This window comes from Marmota marmota, unplaced genomic scaffold, assembly GCF_001458135.2.
Source record: "Marmota marmota marmota unplaced genomic scaffold, marMar, whole genome shotgun sequence".
Taxonomy (NCBI): domain Eukaryota; kingdom Metazoa; phylum Chordata; class Mammalia; order Rodentia; family Sciuridae; genus Marmota; species Marmota marmota.
In genome coordinates, this window is record NW_026000174.1 from 10688010 (window position 1) to 10706481 (window position 18472).

Genomic DNA, 18472 nt, shown 5'->3' on the forward strand with positions numbered 1-18472 from the left:
CAGCTTAACAGGATTAACACCTGGTTGATTTCTCTACAGTTCTCCTTGCTTTTACCTCATAGTTGCAAGATGGCTGCTTCATAAGACAACTCTAAATACAGAAAGGAAGGAACATTCCTTTTCATACATTTCCCTTTTTATTTGGTTAGAAAAACATTCTTGAGATGTCCCCCAGCAGACTTCCCCTCTTGTTCCCTTGACTAGAAATGGGTTACTTGCCTCCCAGCAGACACTCACTAGAAAATGAGAAGGGGGATTGCCACTGTGTTTTTAGACCAAACCCTTGGGCTGTGTTTACCTTCTCTGACCAATTTGCAGTCTTCCTGTTACCTGAAGAAAATCAGGGATCTCTTAGCAAGGAAAGTGAGGGAAATGGCTGTTGGTTAAATGGTTTAAATAACTAGTAATATCTGCTATACCAGCTCTTTTGTCTTCATAATAACCCTTTTTTTAAATAAATGAATTAACCGAGTTCCAGAATAATTGGATGACTTGAGAATTTCTAATTCCAAATCACATTTTCTGATTCTAATTCCTGGTACTTTCTAAAGTCACTTATTAATTTATTGAAATGGGTTTTTGTTTGTTTGTTTCAGGTGCTTGAAGTTCCTGGGAAGTCGGCATCCAACCCTGGTGCTTCCTTTGGTGCCAGAGCTATTGAGCACCCACCCATTTTTTGACACAGCTGAACCAGATATGGATGATCCAGCCTGTATCCTCTGTGCTTATGATGGGTCCCACTGACTTGACTGGCCACTTTGGAATCTGTTTACAGTGTAGCTGTAGTGGTCTGGGTGTTTTTGTGTGTGTGTGTGTGTGTGTGTGTGTGTGTGTGGTGTGGTGGTGCTGGGGATCGAACCCAGGGCCTTGTGCATTTGAGGCAAGCACTCTACCAACTGAGCTAGTGGTCTGGGTTTTGATTTTTCTATTTCCTTTAGATAAAAAGAGTATGTCTGAGAAAGCCTGGTGGTTATTAGTCTCAGCTTTCATTTTTAGTTTCACAGTAATTTTTTTGCCATTAATTTAGCATCTACTACAGTCTACATACTCATTAAATGTTTTATACACTTTATCACTGGTCTTCTAAACAACGTTGCAAGGAGGAAAATAGTTTATAGATGAGGAAACAGGTGTGTAGAGTTTAAATGACTCTTAAGAAGCAGATCTGAGATTTAAAGCCAGAAATCTAATGTTAAAGCCTGTGCACTTTCCCCTGTGTCTTACACTGTGTTTAATTTGATCTGCAATAAGGGAGACAATGCCCTAAGCTAGTCTGCATGATTACTCTGTTTCTAATACATAATTAAACCCAGTGCCTGACACATGCTAAGCAAGTGCTGTACCACTGAGCCACAACCGCAGCCCCTGTGAGGAATTTTTTTAAATCCCATCTTCTAGACAACAGAACTACCAGTCCAAGGCTACACAGTTTCAGACCAGGTCTTTAATTTTCAGAACTCCACCCAAGATATCAGTTAGACTCAATTGGTTTGTGATAGCCTCCTGCAGCATACCATGGGACTGGATTGTTTCTGGTAATGGGAATACATTCACATTAGCATATCCCTTCTCTCCTAGGGTTCCTTTTGCTCTATGAGCAGATCCATGAGGTTTAGGGATATTTGTTGAAACACATGGATCAACCAGATTCCTGGCTGTTAAATGAAGGTATCTGTTGTTTTCCCCTTAATTCCTTTTGTTTACTTTCACAGTGAGTTTGAGAATATTTTTTAAAGCTTTATATAATTGATATATTAAATAATGCCTAACTATGTGTGTTTCATATAAGAAAGAATTTATGAAGGTGTGTTAATGAAAATTCTTCAGAGAGGACTTGTAGGCTAAGTCTTATCACTAATCTCAGAAGACATTTCGAAGTGCTCTGAAATCAAAGGCCCTTTCATATTAAAAAAAATACACGCGAATACACACATACACACACACACACACACACACACACACACATACATATATACACACTCTCCTTGGGGAATTCCACCTTTATGTATATGTAAAAAGCACCAATCAAAAATAAATAAACGGGGCTGGGGTTGTGGCTCAGCGATAGAGCGCTCGCCTAGCACATGTGAGGCCTTGGGTTAGATCCTCAGCACCACATAAAAACAAAATAATGTGTCCACATAAAACTAAAGATACATAAATAAATAAATATTTTTAAAAACCAAATAAACAAAATAAAGGTATTTTAAAAATAAATAAATAAACGGGGGCTGGCTGTAGTTCAGTGGCAGAGCATTTGCCTAGCATGTGTATGGCACTGAGTTCAATGCTTAGCACTGCATAAAAATAAAACAAATAAAATAAGGGCATTCTGTCCAATAAACTACAATTTTTTTTTTATTTTTATTTTTTTAATAAACAGTAGAGGAAGAATAGGGGAGAGAGGAGGGAAGGGAAAATGTGGGGAATGGAGACTGAAATGGAGTAAATCGACTTCCATGCATGTATGACTTTGTCAGAATGAATCCTGTGATGTATAACTATAATGCCCTAATTAAAAATAAATTTTTTTTGAAGCCTATTTTGGGAAGATTCTTTGTAGTTGGAAGATAATATTGCTTATGAATTAAATTTGACTGTAAGTAACAAGAGATTGCCCCCAAATGTTGCTTAAACAAATTAATATGTTTATTTTTCTCCAATGCAAGAAAAATCTGGAGGTAAAACTAAAACTGTTCAGTCCTGTTCCATATTATAGCAGCTTCCACATTATTCTTGGTGATCCAGACACCTTCTGTTCTACCACTTTTAGTTGTCCAAGATTGCTTACAACACTTATTTATCAGGTCCAGGTTCTAGGCAAGAAGTTAGAGGCTAACTGGAATAAAATTCTATTAGTTAGGAAAAAGGAAGGGTATATATTAGGTAAGCACATTTTAGTCTCTGCCATAGGGAAACATGGAGGCTTTAAGGCATATTTATCTTTTGATTTCTAATTTTTCTCCCATTATAAAATTTGTAGAAAGAAAAGCCAAAGTTATGAAAAGAAGGAACTTCATATTTAAACACCTAAAGTTCGACTAACCAAAGTGATCCTTTTTTCTTTTTCTTTTTTTTTTTTTTTGAGATGGTGCCTTGCCATGTTGTCTAGGCTGGTCTTAAACTCCTGGTTCAAGTGATCCTCCCACTTCAGCCTCCTGAGTTGCTGGGTCTGCATGCACATGCTACAGCACCCAGGGCAAAATAATATATTATTATTTTGATGAATTTCTTTCTTTTTTTTTTCTTTTTGTAAAGTTTGGGGTTGTAAATTTGCTCTTATTATTTTATCACGGTTTATTTCATCAACAAATATTTGAAAATAGTTAGCCACTGCCATGTCCTCTTTTTTAAAAACGTATAATGAAAAATATTTGTCCTCTTTTTTAAAAACAGCCTGCTTTTTAAAAAATGTATAATGAAAAAAATATAATGAAAAATATACAATATTGTAAATTCTTTATAAACACTGTGTGTGTGTGTGTGTGTGTGTGTTTATTTTTTGAGAATAGGGTCTTGTTGCTTAGTTAGGGTCTCACTAAGTTGCTGAGGCTGGCTTTGAACTTGCGATCTGCCTGCCTCAGCCTCCTGAGCTGCTGGGATTATAGGCCTGCACCAACGTATCTGGCAGCATTCATAATACTTGCAATGCCTAGTACCAAACTATTATCCAAAGGGGTTGTGCCAAGATATATTTTAATAGGCAGTATACCTAGACTTTATATCTTTTTATACACTCAGTAGCATTGGGCATTTTTAAAAAAATAAACTTTGGGAATTGGGGTCGGGGTGGAGTCTGGGAATGTATCTCCTTGTTTGAATTTGCTTTTCTTTAATTATCAGAAAATCATAGTCTCTTAGTGGGAATTTGGGTACTGGGAAGTGGGGGTGCCAGATTTTGGCCAAGCTCAACTTTTTATACTTGCAAGCTTCCTTAACCCACTTAACCATCAGATATTGCAGTTTTGGTGCTTATTTTCAATGCTGCTAAAACCTGTCCAACAATGCCAGCATTATTCTCAGATCACACCTTCAGACACTATGCCTACCTCCGAGATAGTCTTTCTCATCTTGTTCCTGCCTTGAGGGTATGTTGAAAACATCTCCTTGCTTTTGATTTTTTGGTGCTTTGTGGTTATTAAACAGCAGAGAATTGACTTCATATTCTCTGGAAACTCATTCATTTATTCTCTTTTTTTGCTTCTATATCCTTTTTTTTAGGTAAGCACATTTTAGTCTCTGCCATAGGGAAACATGGAGGCTTTAAGGCATATTTATCTTTTAATTTCTAATTTTTCTCCCATTATAAAATCTGTAGAAAGAAAAGCCAAAGTCATGAAAAGAAGGAACTTCATATTTAAACACCTAAAAGTTTTACTAACCAAAGTGATCCTTTTTTTTTTTCTTCTATATCCTTTGTTTGTTTTTTCCCTATTGTTGTTTGTTTGTTTTTTGGGCAGTGCTGGGGATCAAACCAGGGTATGCTAGCTTCACCCCCAGTCCCTATTCTTGGGTTTCCAGTTATATAATGTTAGGCAAGAAAAAAAGAATCGGGGACAAGAGGTTATATTTTAGACTAAAGATAAACTTGTTATATTTGAACAGGTGTTTACTTTTTAATAATAAAACATTTTTTAATCTAGAGATGAAATGTTTTGAAATGGATTATAATGATAATAATAGCACATATTTAGTAAATGCTGTGTGCTGAACAGCTTAAAAGCTGCCTATTTGTATTAACTCATTGCAGTTTGGGTAACGCCAAATGATTTTATTTAGAACAATATATGCCTGTGGTTAGAAAATTTAAATTATAGAAAATACAAAATCAAAAGTGAAATCCTCTTTGATTTCCCCTCCCCATCCCTTTCTTTTTTAAAAAAAAAAAATTTAATATTTATTTTTTGGTTGTAATTGGACACAATATCTTTATTTTATTTATATATTTTATGTGGTGCTGAGGATTGAACCCAGGGCCTTCCACGTGCTAGGGGTGTGCTCTACCACTGAGCCACAATCCCAGCCCCCCTTTCTTTCTTTCTTTTTTTTAGTTGTTGATGGACCTTTAATCTATTCATTTATTTATATGTGGTGCTGAGAATTGAACCCAGTGCCTCACACTTGCTAGGCAAGTGGTCTACCATGGAGCCACAACTCCCAGCCCTTTCTTGAAAGGCAATCTCTTAACAGTATGAACAAAAGTTATCATTATACTCATATAAAGTATTTTTATAGCATATGACATAAACATTTGGATGAAACATTTGCATGAAATGAAGAATGATGTTTAAAGACAAATGTAACAATGATTAATTTTTAGTCCCATTCACAGCAAAAAATAGTATTGTACCATAGCTGCCTTTTCTTCTGGCAGCTATGACTGTATTGGATAGACCATATTTGCATTCTCATATTCTCTCTGCCTTTCTCTTTTATCCCTGTAACCTGCTCCTCACTGTAGATGTAGAAGTGGAAAAATGTTATTTACAGAACCTCCTGGACTTTTTTCTTGCTTTGTTTGGCTCACATTTTGTTGTTGTTTCTTTTGTTACCACAAACTGAGTCAAAGAACTTGTTGGAGTTGTTATCCCACTATGTTTGCTTAGTTGCCAGGTAGAAAACTAGTGTCACCAGCGGTCTCTCCCAACATTACACCCCATGAGGATCCTTCCCAGCAGTTCCTGCAGCAAAGCCTTGAAAGAGTGTATAGTCTCCAGCATCTGGACCCTCAGGGAGCCCAGGAGCTGCTAGAGTTCACCATCAGGTAAGTTAGTTTCTGCTTCCTTGGACTACATCAACATTGTCATTCTCAGCTTGACTGATCTGAACTCTGTTGTTGGTTATTAGGCTTCATTTTCTGATTCTGTTGGCCCATACTCTCACTTGGTTTCGTTAATTTGTGTCAGACTGTGGTTTGAGCTTGTTTTTTAAAAATGCTGTTTGTGGAACTGGAGATGCAGTCCAGTGGTGTGTGCAAGGGACTGGGTTTAATCCCCAGACTGCGGGGTGGAGGGGATATATTATGGCTTGGAGAACAGGAGGTACCAAAGCTTTTCTGTTAATACAGGAATTTTCAGAGGTGAAGTAATTAGAGCACAGCCTAATCAGTTCATCCTAGTTTAAATGGACTAACTAGTTGGTAAGTAGAGGCAGGTGAGGCATAGCTAGAGGAGGTAGGTCACTTGGGGCCTGCCATACCTAGGGTTCACCTTCCTTGAGGTTCCTTCCCCTCTCTCTGCTTCTTGGCTACCATGAGCAGAGCAATGTCCCTCCACCACACTCTTCCTTCATGAAATTCTGCGTCACCTTTGGCCCAGAGCAATGGAGTCAGCTGAGCATAAACTAAGTCTCTGAAACCATGAGCCAAAATAAACTTTCCCTTCTCCAAATTGTTCTTGTCAGGTATTTTGGTCACAGTGACATAATTAACATAATGCTGTTTGTATTAATGACTCAATTGATGATTAGAATAAAATAGAAATAGTTACAAAGAATCTATTTTTAATTTTTATTTCTTATATATTAGTTGGGGAGGACGACAAATGCCAGATAATAGTGGTTTAATAGGATGACAGTTTAATTCTGTCTTGTAAGCTGAACAGGCTAAGATAAGCATCATGGGTCCAGGCCCATTGTGTTCCCATCTTCTGCATCAAGTAGTCTCTGCCTAACAATTCAAAATCTAACTATCCCCTCTATATTCTAGCTCATAGGGAAATGGAAAGGGCAAGAGAACAGCATCATTTCCACCCCACCCTTTTTTTATTTTTTATTTTTTGGGGGCACTAGGAACTGAACCTGTGGGTGCTTAAGCACTGAGACACATCTCTAGCCCCTTTTATTTATTTATTGAAGCAGGATCTTGCTAAATTGCTTAGGGCTTTTTAAGTTGCTAAGACTGCCTCCAACTTGTGATCCTCCTGCCTCAACCTCCAGAGTCTCTGGGATTACAAGTGTGTGAATCCTCCACCTGCTTTTAAAGGCATGTCCCAAAACTTTGCACATTCTAGTCTTGCGCTTCCTGTTGACTAGAGCATAAGTCCCATGGCCATATCTAGGATCAAGAAGATAATCTTTATTCTGGATGACTGGTGTCTGGTTAGCATTTGATGATTCTATTACTGAGGAAGAAGGGAAGGGAACATATTTGAGAACAACCAACAGGCTCTGACAGATCATATTAAAATGGCCTGAATAATTTGAAAATAATTGAAGCCATTTGCTTTTAATAAAGTAGTATTGTTTTCTCTTTAAAAGATAGAAAAACAAACTGGTACAGTGGTGTACACCTGTAATCTCAGCTACTCACAATCTTGAGGCAGGAGGATTATAAATTCAAGTCCAGCCTCTGTAGCTTAGTAAGGCTCTTTCTAAAAATAAGAAATTAAAAAGGAGGGGCTGGGGTTATGGCTCAGCGGTAGAGTGCTTGCCTCACATGTATAAGGCCCTGGGTTTGATCCTCAGTACCACATAAAAATAAATAAATAAATAGATAGATAGATAACAGTTATTAAAAAAAGAAATTAAAAAGGAATGGTGAGGGCTGGGGCTATAGCTCAGTGGTAGAGAGCTTGCCTAGCATGCATGAGGCATTGGGTTCTATCCTCAGGACCACATAAAAATAAACAAATAAAATAAAGGCATTCTGTCCATCTATAACTAAAAAAAAAAAAAGGAATGGTGATGTAGCTCAGTGTTAAAGCATTCCTGGGTTCAATCTCCAATACCAAAAAGAAAGAAGGAAAAATGTGATATCATTTGTAGCTTGGTGGAGATCTCTTTTGATCTTCCCTGTAGAATATTCAGTTATAATTATTAATACATAGAGAAGCAAGCTCTATGCTAGATGCTGATCAGCTAGGTAGGATCCTGTCCTATGGGAGGGAGCTCATGTAAGCAAGGTGGACATAGACAAAGAATTATGATGGTAGAAAGCAGTGATTTATGTTTTACTAATGCTCTCCTGTACATCATTGCACCTTCACATGTTTTGAAGCAGTCCAACTGAACCATTCTTCAAGTTATTGACCCTTTTGTTTCAGGTCATGTTGTATTATTCACTCTTGTATTCACTTAGCAGCATTAACTATGGCTTTCTTCAAGAGGCTGAGGTTAGAGAGAAATATGAAATGGCCTTTGTTCTCAAGGTACTTACTATTTATTACAGGACCCAGATGAGAAATAATTGACTGGTGAATACTACAGTGGAGAAAAGCATAGGTGCTGTAGAATAGTGGATGAAACTCCCTAGCTTATTAGTGTGGTATTGATCAGGAATGTTTTTAAAAGATCATTTAGCCAGACACCATGGTGCATTCCTGTATTCTCAGCAGCTGGGGAGTATGAGGCAGGAGGATCACAAGTTCAAAGCCAGCCTCAGCAAAAGCAAGGTGCCAAGCAACTCAGTGAGACCATGTCTCTAAATAAAATACAAAATAGGGCTGGGGATATGGCTTAGTAGTTGAGTACCCCTGAGTTCAATCCCTGGTGCCAAAAAAATGAAAAGAAGACCCTTTAGCTAGTGTGGAATGATGACTGAGCATGTCAGTTTGATAGTCCAGGCATAGAAGAAAATTCAGCTACAGCAAACATCTGAAGAGCCAGGAGACATAAAGGAAAATGGCATCCTCCCAGAACTTCAGTGGTATAGAATAGTGACTGAGCAAATGAGGCTTCCATGGTAGATTGATTTGGGTTTAAGTCTGAGCTCCATCACCTGATACTTGTTTGATCTAAGAAAGTTTGTTGTTTAGAGTTTGTTTATAAAAAACAAAATAGGCTATTAACTAATTTAAAAAGAAAGAAACTTATTATTACAGGATATTACATGATTCACAGAATTGTTGGGAAGACTAAAGAAACACACTGGATTGAATTTCCAGGAATTATTTCCAGAGCTACAATGATTTCCAGAGGCCACCAAGGGAGCTGCCTGTTCTTTCCAGGATCAGAAAGCTGCTTGTTCAGTCAAGATGTCACTGATAAAGCTACTGGCTCCAGAACCATGTCCTGCACTCTGCTGTTTTCCTCACCCAGCTTTGTTCCCTATGTAATATTCATGAGAGTATATTTGATTGACCAATAAGAATCATATCTGGAACCTTGCTCAAGAGTCTCTGGGAAATGCAGTTTTAACTTTGTAGCCTGTGTAGTCTAGGAAAAGTGCATTAGATGATTGGAATCTGTGTGAGTGAGCCAAAGCCACAGTCTGTTCCCCAGCTACCAAACTGCTAGTAACCCTGTAAAAACCTGGCATCCCTCATCTTCTGGGAGTGCAGTGGTATAGGCGGGTTTGGGGGCAGAATCCTTCCACTGTGGGTGTGGGTGAGAGTGTGGGCATGAACAAGGGCATGAACAAGGGCATGAGAAAGCATGTAGCATGCTGGGGGCACATAGTATACCATGCTCTGGGGAAGCCTTGAAGAGGCTCAAAGGTTTTTTATTATCTACGGTCTCCCTAGCTACTACATCTGTAGGGCCTCCGGTAGCTCTGGGCCCCAAACAAGGCAACTTAACACAGTCTCACAGGTTAACAAGAAAACCTGCTGTGAACCTGGTATTGCAAATTGATAGTGGTGGTCCCACCAGAAATGATAAGATTTAGTTAAGGGCTGGGGACATAATTCAGTTACAGAGTGCTTGCCTAGCATGTGCAAGGCCTGGGTTCATTCCTTGGCACCAAAACATAGCCATACTCATTTGTTTAGTTGTTGTTTCTGACTGCTTTCATGCTACAATAGCAGAGCTGAATAATTGCCACAGAGACCATAGAGCCTGTGAATCCTAAAATATTTGCTACCTGACCTTTTGCAGATTATGTTTGTTGACTCTACTAAAAGATGTGGGTGGGGTCAGGGTTGTGGTTCAGTGGTAGAGCACTTGCCTAGCACGTGTGAGGCACTGGGTTTGTTCCCTGGCACCACATAAAAATAAACAAATAAAATGGAGGTATTGTGTCCATCTACAATTAAAAAAAAAAAAAAAAAGATATGGGCAGTCCATGGCTCTGGAAATCATGATACAGGTTTTCTCTATGTCTTTTGTGAAGTAATGCCTCAATCATAGTTTTTTTTTCCTTCTACCTTCCCCTTCACCATAGTGCTTAATTTTTTGGAGGCCACTAAATGGAGGTTGTTGGCCCTGAGCCCAGGAAAATAGGCTGTATTTACTGATTTTTCCCTCACCTAATTAATCATTGAGGTTTGTCTTTGACAGTTTTATCCTATTGGCACTAAAGCATGTGCAAAATGCACAAAAACTGCATCATTGGTTGTTAGTAGGTGCTCAGTAAGCACCTGTTGATTGGAGTTACTTTCATTATCTTAAGTTTTACAAAGTGATAGGTATACTGGGATTTGGGGCTGGCAAGACTGATGTTTTGGTGTTGTGGCATTATAATTTGAGTGTATTCTCAGGAGGCTACTCTGAATTGTAGTAGAACTAGAATGGAAAACCAGTGGAGCAGTAGCACTGGGTAACTACTATGCTTTATAGATGTTATTACAAACACAAAGTAATTTGTTAGAAAGTGGCACAACCAGGATTTGAGTCTAGCTTTTGGTGATATGCAGCAAAGAAGAGGATTCCTCCATGAGGATGAGATTAGATCAGATATCTGGAGTACTTCACAAATTATTATTTCTTCATTTTCCTCCTCTTTTTTTTTGGCGGGGGAGGAGAGCGGGTAACTGGTGATTGAACCAAGAGATGCTTTACCATTAAGCTACATTACCAGTCCTTTTTTGTTTAATTTGGTTTGGGTTTTATTTTGTTTTTGTGACAAAACCATTATTAATTTATTAATAATTAATATTATTTTGTTTTTCTTGCAAAATTGCCTAGGGCCTTGCTAAATTGCTGAGGCTGGCCTCAAACAAACCATCCTCCTGCCTCTGTCTCCCAAGTTACTGGGATTACTGGTGTATGCCACCATGCCTGGCCACAAATTACTATTTCTTTTTTTTTTTTTCTTTTTTATAGATTTTTTTTGAGATAGAGAATTTTAATATTTTTTTTTTTTTAGTTATTGGCAAACACAACGTCTTTGTATGTGGTGCTGAGGATCGAACCCGGGCCGCACACATGCCAGGCGAGTGCGCTACCGCTTGAGCCACATCCCCAGCCCCACAAATTACTATTTCTATAGTTGTTGAAAAGTAAACTGTTAGTTTCATACAGAATGTTCTCTGATAAGGAATGGGGCCATATAGTTGTTGATTTTAGTGTGAAGCAAACTTCACCATCATACTTATGACTCTGTTATCCAAGCAACCATCTGTTTAACCAAACTGATATATCCTGTAGAAAGTCTGCTGTTGTTCAGTGACAGCTCTGAGAAACAATTTTTTTGTTTTTTGTTTTTTCTGGGACTTGACATAACTACTTTTCCTTCACAAATACTGCCTCCAGGTGTTGGGTTACTCTCCTGTCCCTAGATTATAGCAATGGTTCTCCATCACATAGAACAAGATGCAACCTAACCCAATTAGCCCTGGGAAATCTGAACTACTGTACAAAAAGCTGGTCAGAGTTCTCTTTAATTGTAACAGAAAGCAGACTCTTCTTTTGATAGGGGATCAGTAAATATTTGTTGAAAACTATAGTTATGATGGCTTAACCAGGAATGAACTCCTAAGAATTTTATAGATGGCATTTTCTTCTGGCTGTACTTCATCTCCAGATATAAATTTGCTGTCTTTCAAGTGTCCACTATATATATCCTCTTTTCTAAGTGCTTTTAAGTTAACATTTCATTGTATTTGAAAATAATTTCATGAGAATTACCCTGTTTTTACAATGAGTGAGGTAACACTTCTGGTGAAGCAGCTAGGGTTTATTTATCCTCTCTGTGTTTTTTGAGCATCTACTATATGCCAGGTGCTGTGCTAGGCAGAAAGGTTGTAATAGTAAATAAGACAGTCCCTGCTGTGAGGGTCCTTTAGCCTGATGAGGGAGATAGTTAGGTAAATAGGAAATGCAGAATTGCACTTTACATGCTATGGTAGAGGAAACCTAGTGTTCTCTAGAAGAATGGGAGGGGACCCCTAATTCTCCTTGGATGGTCTAAGGTAATGACCTGAAGAATGAATAGAACTTAGCCAAGTGAAGAAGAGAGCAGAATGTACAAGGACTAGGTATTGCAAAGGCCTGGGCTAGACCATAGGTCTTTCTAGCCTTCCATTTAGTTAACAGTTTGTATGAAGTAAAGCGTGTAGTGTGGAATTTGAAATTCAAAATGTTTTGGGACGTCAACTCCCTCATCTGTAAATTTAAGGGTACTACATAGCCACTATGTTTTGAAGTTTGTTGTCATGATATGTGTGAAAGTGTTTTGAGAAGAGTAGTCATATAGATGCTCTTGCACAGTCTGACATTTTGCTTGAAAATTTAAATTAACAGTGGCTCATTTGACACACTGGACATGCTCTTGCTATTTTGCAAGTAAATCCAATCCAAATTTTATAACTATAATCATATTTTAAGTTCTCTGAGAGTAAGGGTGAATTGTCTTTTAAGGAATTCTGCAGTTATTTATCTGTTGTTTCTCAGGATGTGTAATGATCTCTGATTTCTCAGTTTGGATTTTTGTGTAAGTCCACAAAATAGCTGTTACTGGAAAAAAAAAAACATTATTGTTTCAGGAATCATATCATTTTAGTGTTCCATAATAGAGTTGGATTTTTGGAATAAAACATTTCATTTTAATTTGAAACAGATGGGTCTTCATGTATCTGTAATCAATAGAAATATACTTATTTTATTATGGGAATTCTTTTACAAACAACCCTAAAGAATATGGAGTTCATGGTTTCATCCTTTAAAATCTTCCTATTATTGTGCAACTGTTAATGTGTAAGGAATAGCACCTGTTTTGTAGTCTGGGACCTAGTCCTCTAATTAAAGAGGTGGGAAATAAATGTTTGTAATATGTAACCATCTAGGTGGAAGGATGAAAGAAGGACTTACTTTGTGTTTTCTAACATTCTTTGCTGTTATACCAAGCAACAAAGGACAAAGTTGTAAATTTAATGCTTAGAGATCAACAGAGTTTGAAGGAAATGTATAACCATAGACAACATTTGATTTGCACATCTAGGGTCTTTTTGACTATGAGTGGTTTTAAAAATTGACTAGTTCAGCCTATTGTGTAAACTTTTAAAAATCACAGTTCATGTAACTTTTTTTATTTTAATATTTTAAAAATTCTGTTTATTGGCATTATGGACTAAGAATTGCTAAAGTGTATATTCCTGGGAGTGGCTCTTTTGTTCTACCAGATAATGTCTGTAGAAAAGTGATTCAGTGTATCTGGTTTTAAGTCTGTTTTGTCTCCTCTGTATTTGATATAGTTCATAAAAAAAATCAAAAGTTTAATAGCCCATAAATACATGAGGTGTAATGTGATATAGTTAACAACAACAAAGCTTTTGGACTTTATAGAGAACCTGGGTTTGTGTCCTGCTTTTGCCCCTTATTAATTCTGGGACCTCATGCAAACTGCTTAAATGCTTGTCGTTAGTTTCATGCTTATTGAAAATGGGATTAATTACAGTTCATGTTGTGAGGATTAAATGAGCCCAAGTAAGGAAACACCTAGCACAGGACAGTGCACACAAAAGGTGCTCTTTGTTCCTTTCTCATAAAAGAGTTTGTAGTCTTCTAATGGGTATCTAGACTGTGGCTTTCTGAGGATGGACATGAAGAGGTGCAGAGAGGAAACACTGGGACAGAGGATTTCACCCAGGGCTAACAAGTTTTCATTTTGTACAGTAGTTCAGATTTCCCAGGGCTAATTGGGTTAGGTTGCATCTTGTTCTATGTGATGGAGAACCATTGCTATAATCCAGGGACAGAAGAGTAACCCAACACCTGGAGGCAGTCAATTAACACATAATCAGCTGGTCAGAGTTCTCTTTAATTGTAACAGAAAGCAGACTCTTCTTGGGGAGGTAATTCTTCAGAAGTGAAATTGTTCCAGGCTTTCTCTTATAAGAGAGACATCATAAAAAAATGAAAGGGAGAAAAGAGCTGGCCACCAAAATTGCAGTTCACAGGTGTTGTTAGCTCATCATCTTGCCTTTCATTGGGCTGGGTTCCCATCTGTGAGCAGGTTCTTCAGGACCAATTCAAACCATTTAAACTCACAAAAGGTCATATATACCATAGACACCAATTTCTCCAGTCACTCTAGAGATAGTTCATTCTGTGCCTCTTGTAGTACATCTCCTTCCTGGTATCAAAGTCTGTGGGAGGCAACATTAATTATCATTAAAGTTGCCCAGTGAGCATGAAATTAGATAAAGGTACTTAGTTCACTATAGACAGTTTTGTTCAGGCTGCTAAGAAATCTGATATCTTATGCCTGAATTATAGTGACTCGAGTCTTCAGATTTCCCACAGTTAATGTTTTTATGCAGAATTTTGATGATGCCATTAAAAAATAATGAGGCAACTTGGGAGGCTGAGGCAGGAGGACTGCAAGCTCAAGGCCAGCCTCAGCAATTTAGTGAGATCTTCAGCAATTTAGTGAGACCCCGTCTCAAAAACTAAAAAGGCTAGGGATGTATCTCAGTAGTATAGTGCACCTGGGTTTAATCCTCATACCAAAAACAAACAAGAAATAATAAGACAGATTTCTATGAACGCTGAGATGGATTGTTAGTTAACACATGTACATATACATGTACCCACATGTTTATTCCCCTCCCACCAAAAAAGAACAGAAACATACTTTTTGTAGATGTACAGTGTGTCTAGAATAATTAAAAAGAAACTGGTTATGGTGTTTGTCACTAAGAATGTGTATAGTATAGTAGGGCAACATGACACAGGTATAGGAAGGGGGACTAAATTAATTGTATATCCTGTAGGATCTTTTGTATTCTGTACCTTACAGGTATAATTTTATAACTTACTTATTACCTATTCAAAAAACCCAATGTTTTAAATCCTCAATAATTCCAGCTCCCAGCATAAACATTTTATGTGTGAACTGTGTTTATTTTATTTTTAGAGAGAGAGAGAATTTTAATATTTATTTATTTATTTATTTTTAGTTTTCGGCGGACACAATATCTTTGTATGTGGTGCTGAGGCTCGAACCCGGGCCGCACACATGCCAGGCAAGCGTGCTACCGGTTGAGCCACATCCCCAGCCCATCTTGTTTATTTTTGAGATGGGGGGGGGGTCTCAAAAACAACCCAGGTTGTTCCAAACTCCTAGGCTCAAGTGATCCTCCTGACTTAGCCTTCTGAGCATCTGAAACTGTAGGTACATGCCACCACACCTGGCACAGATATGTTTTTAAATGGTTGCTGTCTATATGTCAATACTTACATACCAGTTAGGATGTTCTAAATTCCAAATATCAGAAAAAACTTCATCTCAGATGAGCTTGCAGTGCTTATTTATGCTTTGCTATGATCTGAATATTTATGTCCCTCTAAAATTCACTTGTTAAAATCCTGCCTCCTAAGGTGATGATTTGAGGAGGCAAGGTCTTTGGGAGGTAATTAGATCATGAGATTAGAGCTCTTGTAAAAGAGGCCAAAGGAAGCTTGTTGATGTTTTCTATGAGGAAGGATGCCTTCACCAGACAGAAAGTCTGCAGGCACCTTGATCTTAGACTCCTTATCCTCTAGAACTGTAAGAAATAATTTTTGTTGTTGTTGTTGTTGTTTATAAGCCAGCTTATGGTGTTTTGATTTAGCAGCCCCAATGGACTAAGACTTTACCTCATATAACCAGAAATTGGAGGTATGGTATGTTCAAGTAGCTTACTGATACCATTAAGGACCCATTCTGTTTCTGTCTCTGTATTTTTCTTGTCCCCAGCATTGGCTTTATCCTAAGGCTTCCCCCGCCCCCTCCCCTGTGGAGTTTTTGTATGAGTGCCAATGGCAATCAGATCTGTAAACATTCTTGCTTAGTCCACTGAGAGACACCTTGCTCCAAGCATGAATTTGGACCTTTCATTTGGACCAATGAGGGCAACTTAGGTCACATAATCAGAGGGGTGACTCGTACTCACTAGTTTAGTTGAATTAGACTCTACCTGGAATTAGGATTGGGGACATGTTCCTGTGAATAAAATCGGGGTTCATTTAGTAATGAAGAAATGAAGAATGACTAGCTGGGTAACAACCAACAGTTAGTCATTTCACCACAATACCTTTTTAAATACCTTTTTAAAAATATTTTTTTCTGATAGGGAAAAATGTTTGTTCTTGATATAAAACCTTGGAAATAGAGTATAGTTGGGAGAAGGCACTAAAAAGCACCCTAATATCACTATCCAGGAAACTGCTGTTACCGCTGTTGACCGGTGACGAGTTCTTGCTTCCCCAATGTTGAAGAATAACACCAAAGAAGCACGCCGAGGCAAGGTCAGAGTAGAAATTAGAAGTTTATTAAAGGACAGCAGAAAAGTCTTCTCCAGGAGGAAGAAGGGGACCCAAGAGGTGGAATCCGTGGAAGGGATGTTGTCTCCCCTTTTTATAGTTCAGTGATGGAATGTAGGTGGGAAGGCCCAAGGGGTGGGACACAGGTGGGCCAAAGAAGTAATCTGGTCAAGAAGGACTTCTGAGTCAGCACCTTTTTGCTGGGGGCTGTTCATTAACATTTCTTTGAGGTGGACTTTGGCCTAGGGCCTTTTCGGGACTTCATTAACATTCCATGAGTTGTCCTGTGTTTTCCCTGAGTCATTCTCCGCATGGTCTCCATTTTAGATTTCACTCGATATTAGACCCGATTTACCTAACTACACTGACTACCTAACTTTAAATCTGGCTTCACTGCTTTACTGTGTTTTTCTTCTATGTATGTTTTTACATAGTTGAGATCATACACCTTATTATCAATTTGTATTTTAATGCCTGTAGAATATTTCATTGACTAGATGTACCATAGTTTATTTAACAGTTCTGCCACTATTGCATCATTAAGTAGTTAACTGAGTTTTTACTGTTAATACTCCATACAAAATGAATATTATGGGGCATAAAGCAGAATATTTCTGTTGATATTACCCTTATGATCTTTTCTCAACACAAAGCTTCTAATAAAAATATTTTACCATATATGTGGCTTTACAAATAATTTTGGTTTCCAGTAGACCTGTTATTAGCTTAAACTGCTATAGAAGTGTGAGTGAATTGATTTCTTATAACCATTCCTGCATTTGGTGTTGTCATTTAAAAACTTATGATCAGGGCTGGGATTGTGGCTCAGCAGTAGAGCACTCACCTCCTACGTGCGAGACTCTGGATTCAATCCTCAGCACCACATAAAAATAAATAAGTGAAATAAAGGTATTGTGCCCAACTACAATTAAAAAATAAATATTAGGGCTGGGGATGTGGCTCAAGCGGTAGTGCGCTCGCCTGGCATGTGCGCGACGCTGGGTTCGATCCACAGCACCACATACAAATAAAGATGTTGTATCCGCTGAAAACTAAAAAATAAATATTAAAAAATCCCCCCTCTCTTTTAAAATTATAAATAAATAAATAAATAAATATTAAAACAAAAAAACTTCTGATCAGTCAGTTGCATGTGGACGGCCCAGGCCTATAATCTCTGTTTCTTCTTTAGCTGATAATAGGAGGAGCTTAAGTTAGAAGCCAGCCTAGGCAACTTAGTGATACTCAAACAAAACATAAAAAGGTGGGGAGGGGATGGGGGAGTAGCTTATTGGTAGAATGTTGGCCTAGCATTATGCAAGGTCCTGGGTTCAATCTCTAGAACCAGGAAAAATGACAATAAACTAATGACTAGATGTAAAATGATAAAATGTTTTTGACTTGGTCTTTATGTATGGCATTATTCTTACCTTTTGTTTGGCTTGGATTTTTATGTACTATAGGGATCTGCAAAGACTTGGAGAACTTCAGTCTGAGTTGGCAGGAGTAGCTGACTTCTCTGCTGCCTATCTTCGGTGTCAACTACTTCTCATCAAGGTTGGTTTGGATTCACTATTTATTTATTTTTATTGTGATGCTAAGAATGCACTTTAAGGGCTGGGGATGTGGCTCAAATGGTAGCACGCTCGCCTGCCATGCGTGCGGTCCGGGTTCGATCCTCAGCACCACATACCAACAAAGATGTTGTGTCCACCAAAGATTTAAAATAAATAAATAAATAAATAAATAAAGAATGCACTTTAAGTGATCTTGCAGAGTTTGGGGCAATAGGTGAAAAACTTACAGTCCTGTGCAACCATTTAGCATTGGAGAAATTATGTATTCTGCAGTGTAATTCTATTTGTCTCTTATTAAAGAAATGTTAACTCATAGAGGTATTTGAATTTTTAAATTTTAGGAAAATTCTTTCATTATATAATTAGATTGCATAATCATTTTAATTAGAATCCCAATAATTTTAAATATTTTATATAGTGTGATCAGTACAGAATTTATATAAAATTTAATACTGTTTTCTTTTCTTTTCTTTTTTTTTTTTTTTTTATTTTTT

At 37.8% G+C, this 18472-nt stretch overlaps 1 protein-coding gene across 2 annotated transcripts in view; it reads left to right on the forward strand.

The window, feature by feature from the left end:
- The window catches only part of Ints4 (integrator complex subunit 4), a 102981-nt gene that overhangs the window by 59033 nt on the left and 25476 nt on the right, over positions 1-18472 (forward strand). For both annotated transcript variants that reach the window (XM_015477371.2, XM_015477372.2), the window contains 4 exons: positions 597-712; positions 3955-4088; positions 5607-5764; positions 17865-17958. In XM_015477371.2, the coding sequence (XP_015332857.1) occupies positions 597-712; positions 3955-4088; positions 5607-5764; positions 17865-17958 (502 nt within the window). The remainder of the gene's footprint in view (positions 1-596; positions 713-3954; positions 4089-5606; positions 5765-17864; positions 17959-18472) is intronic.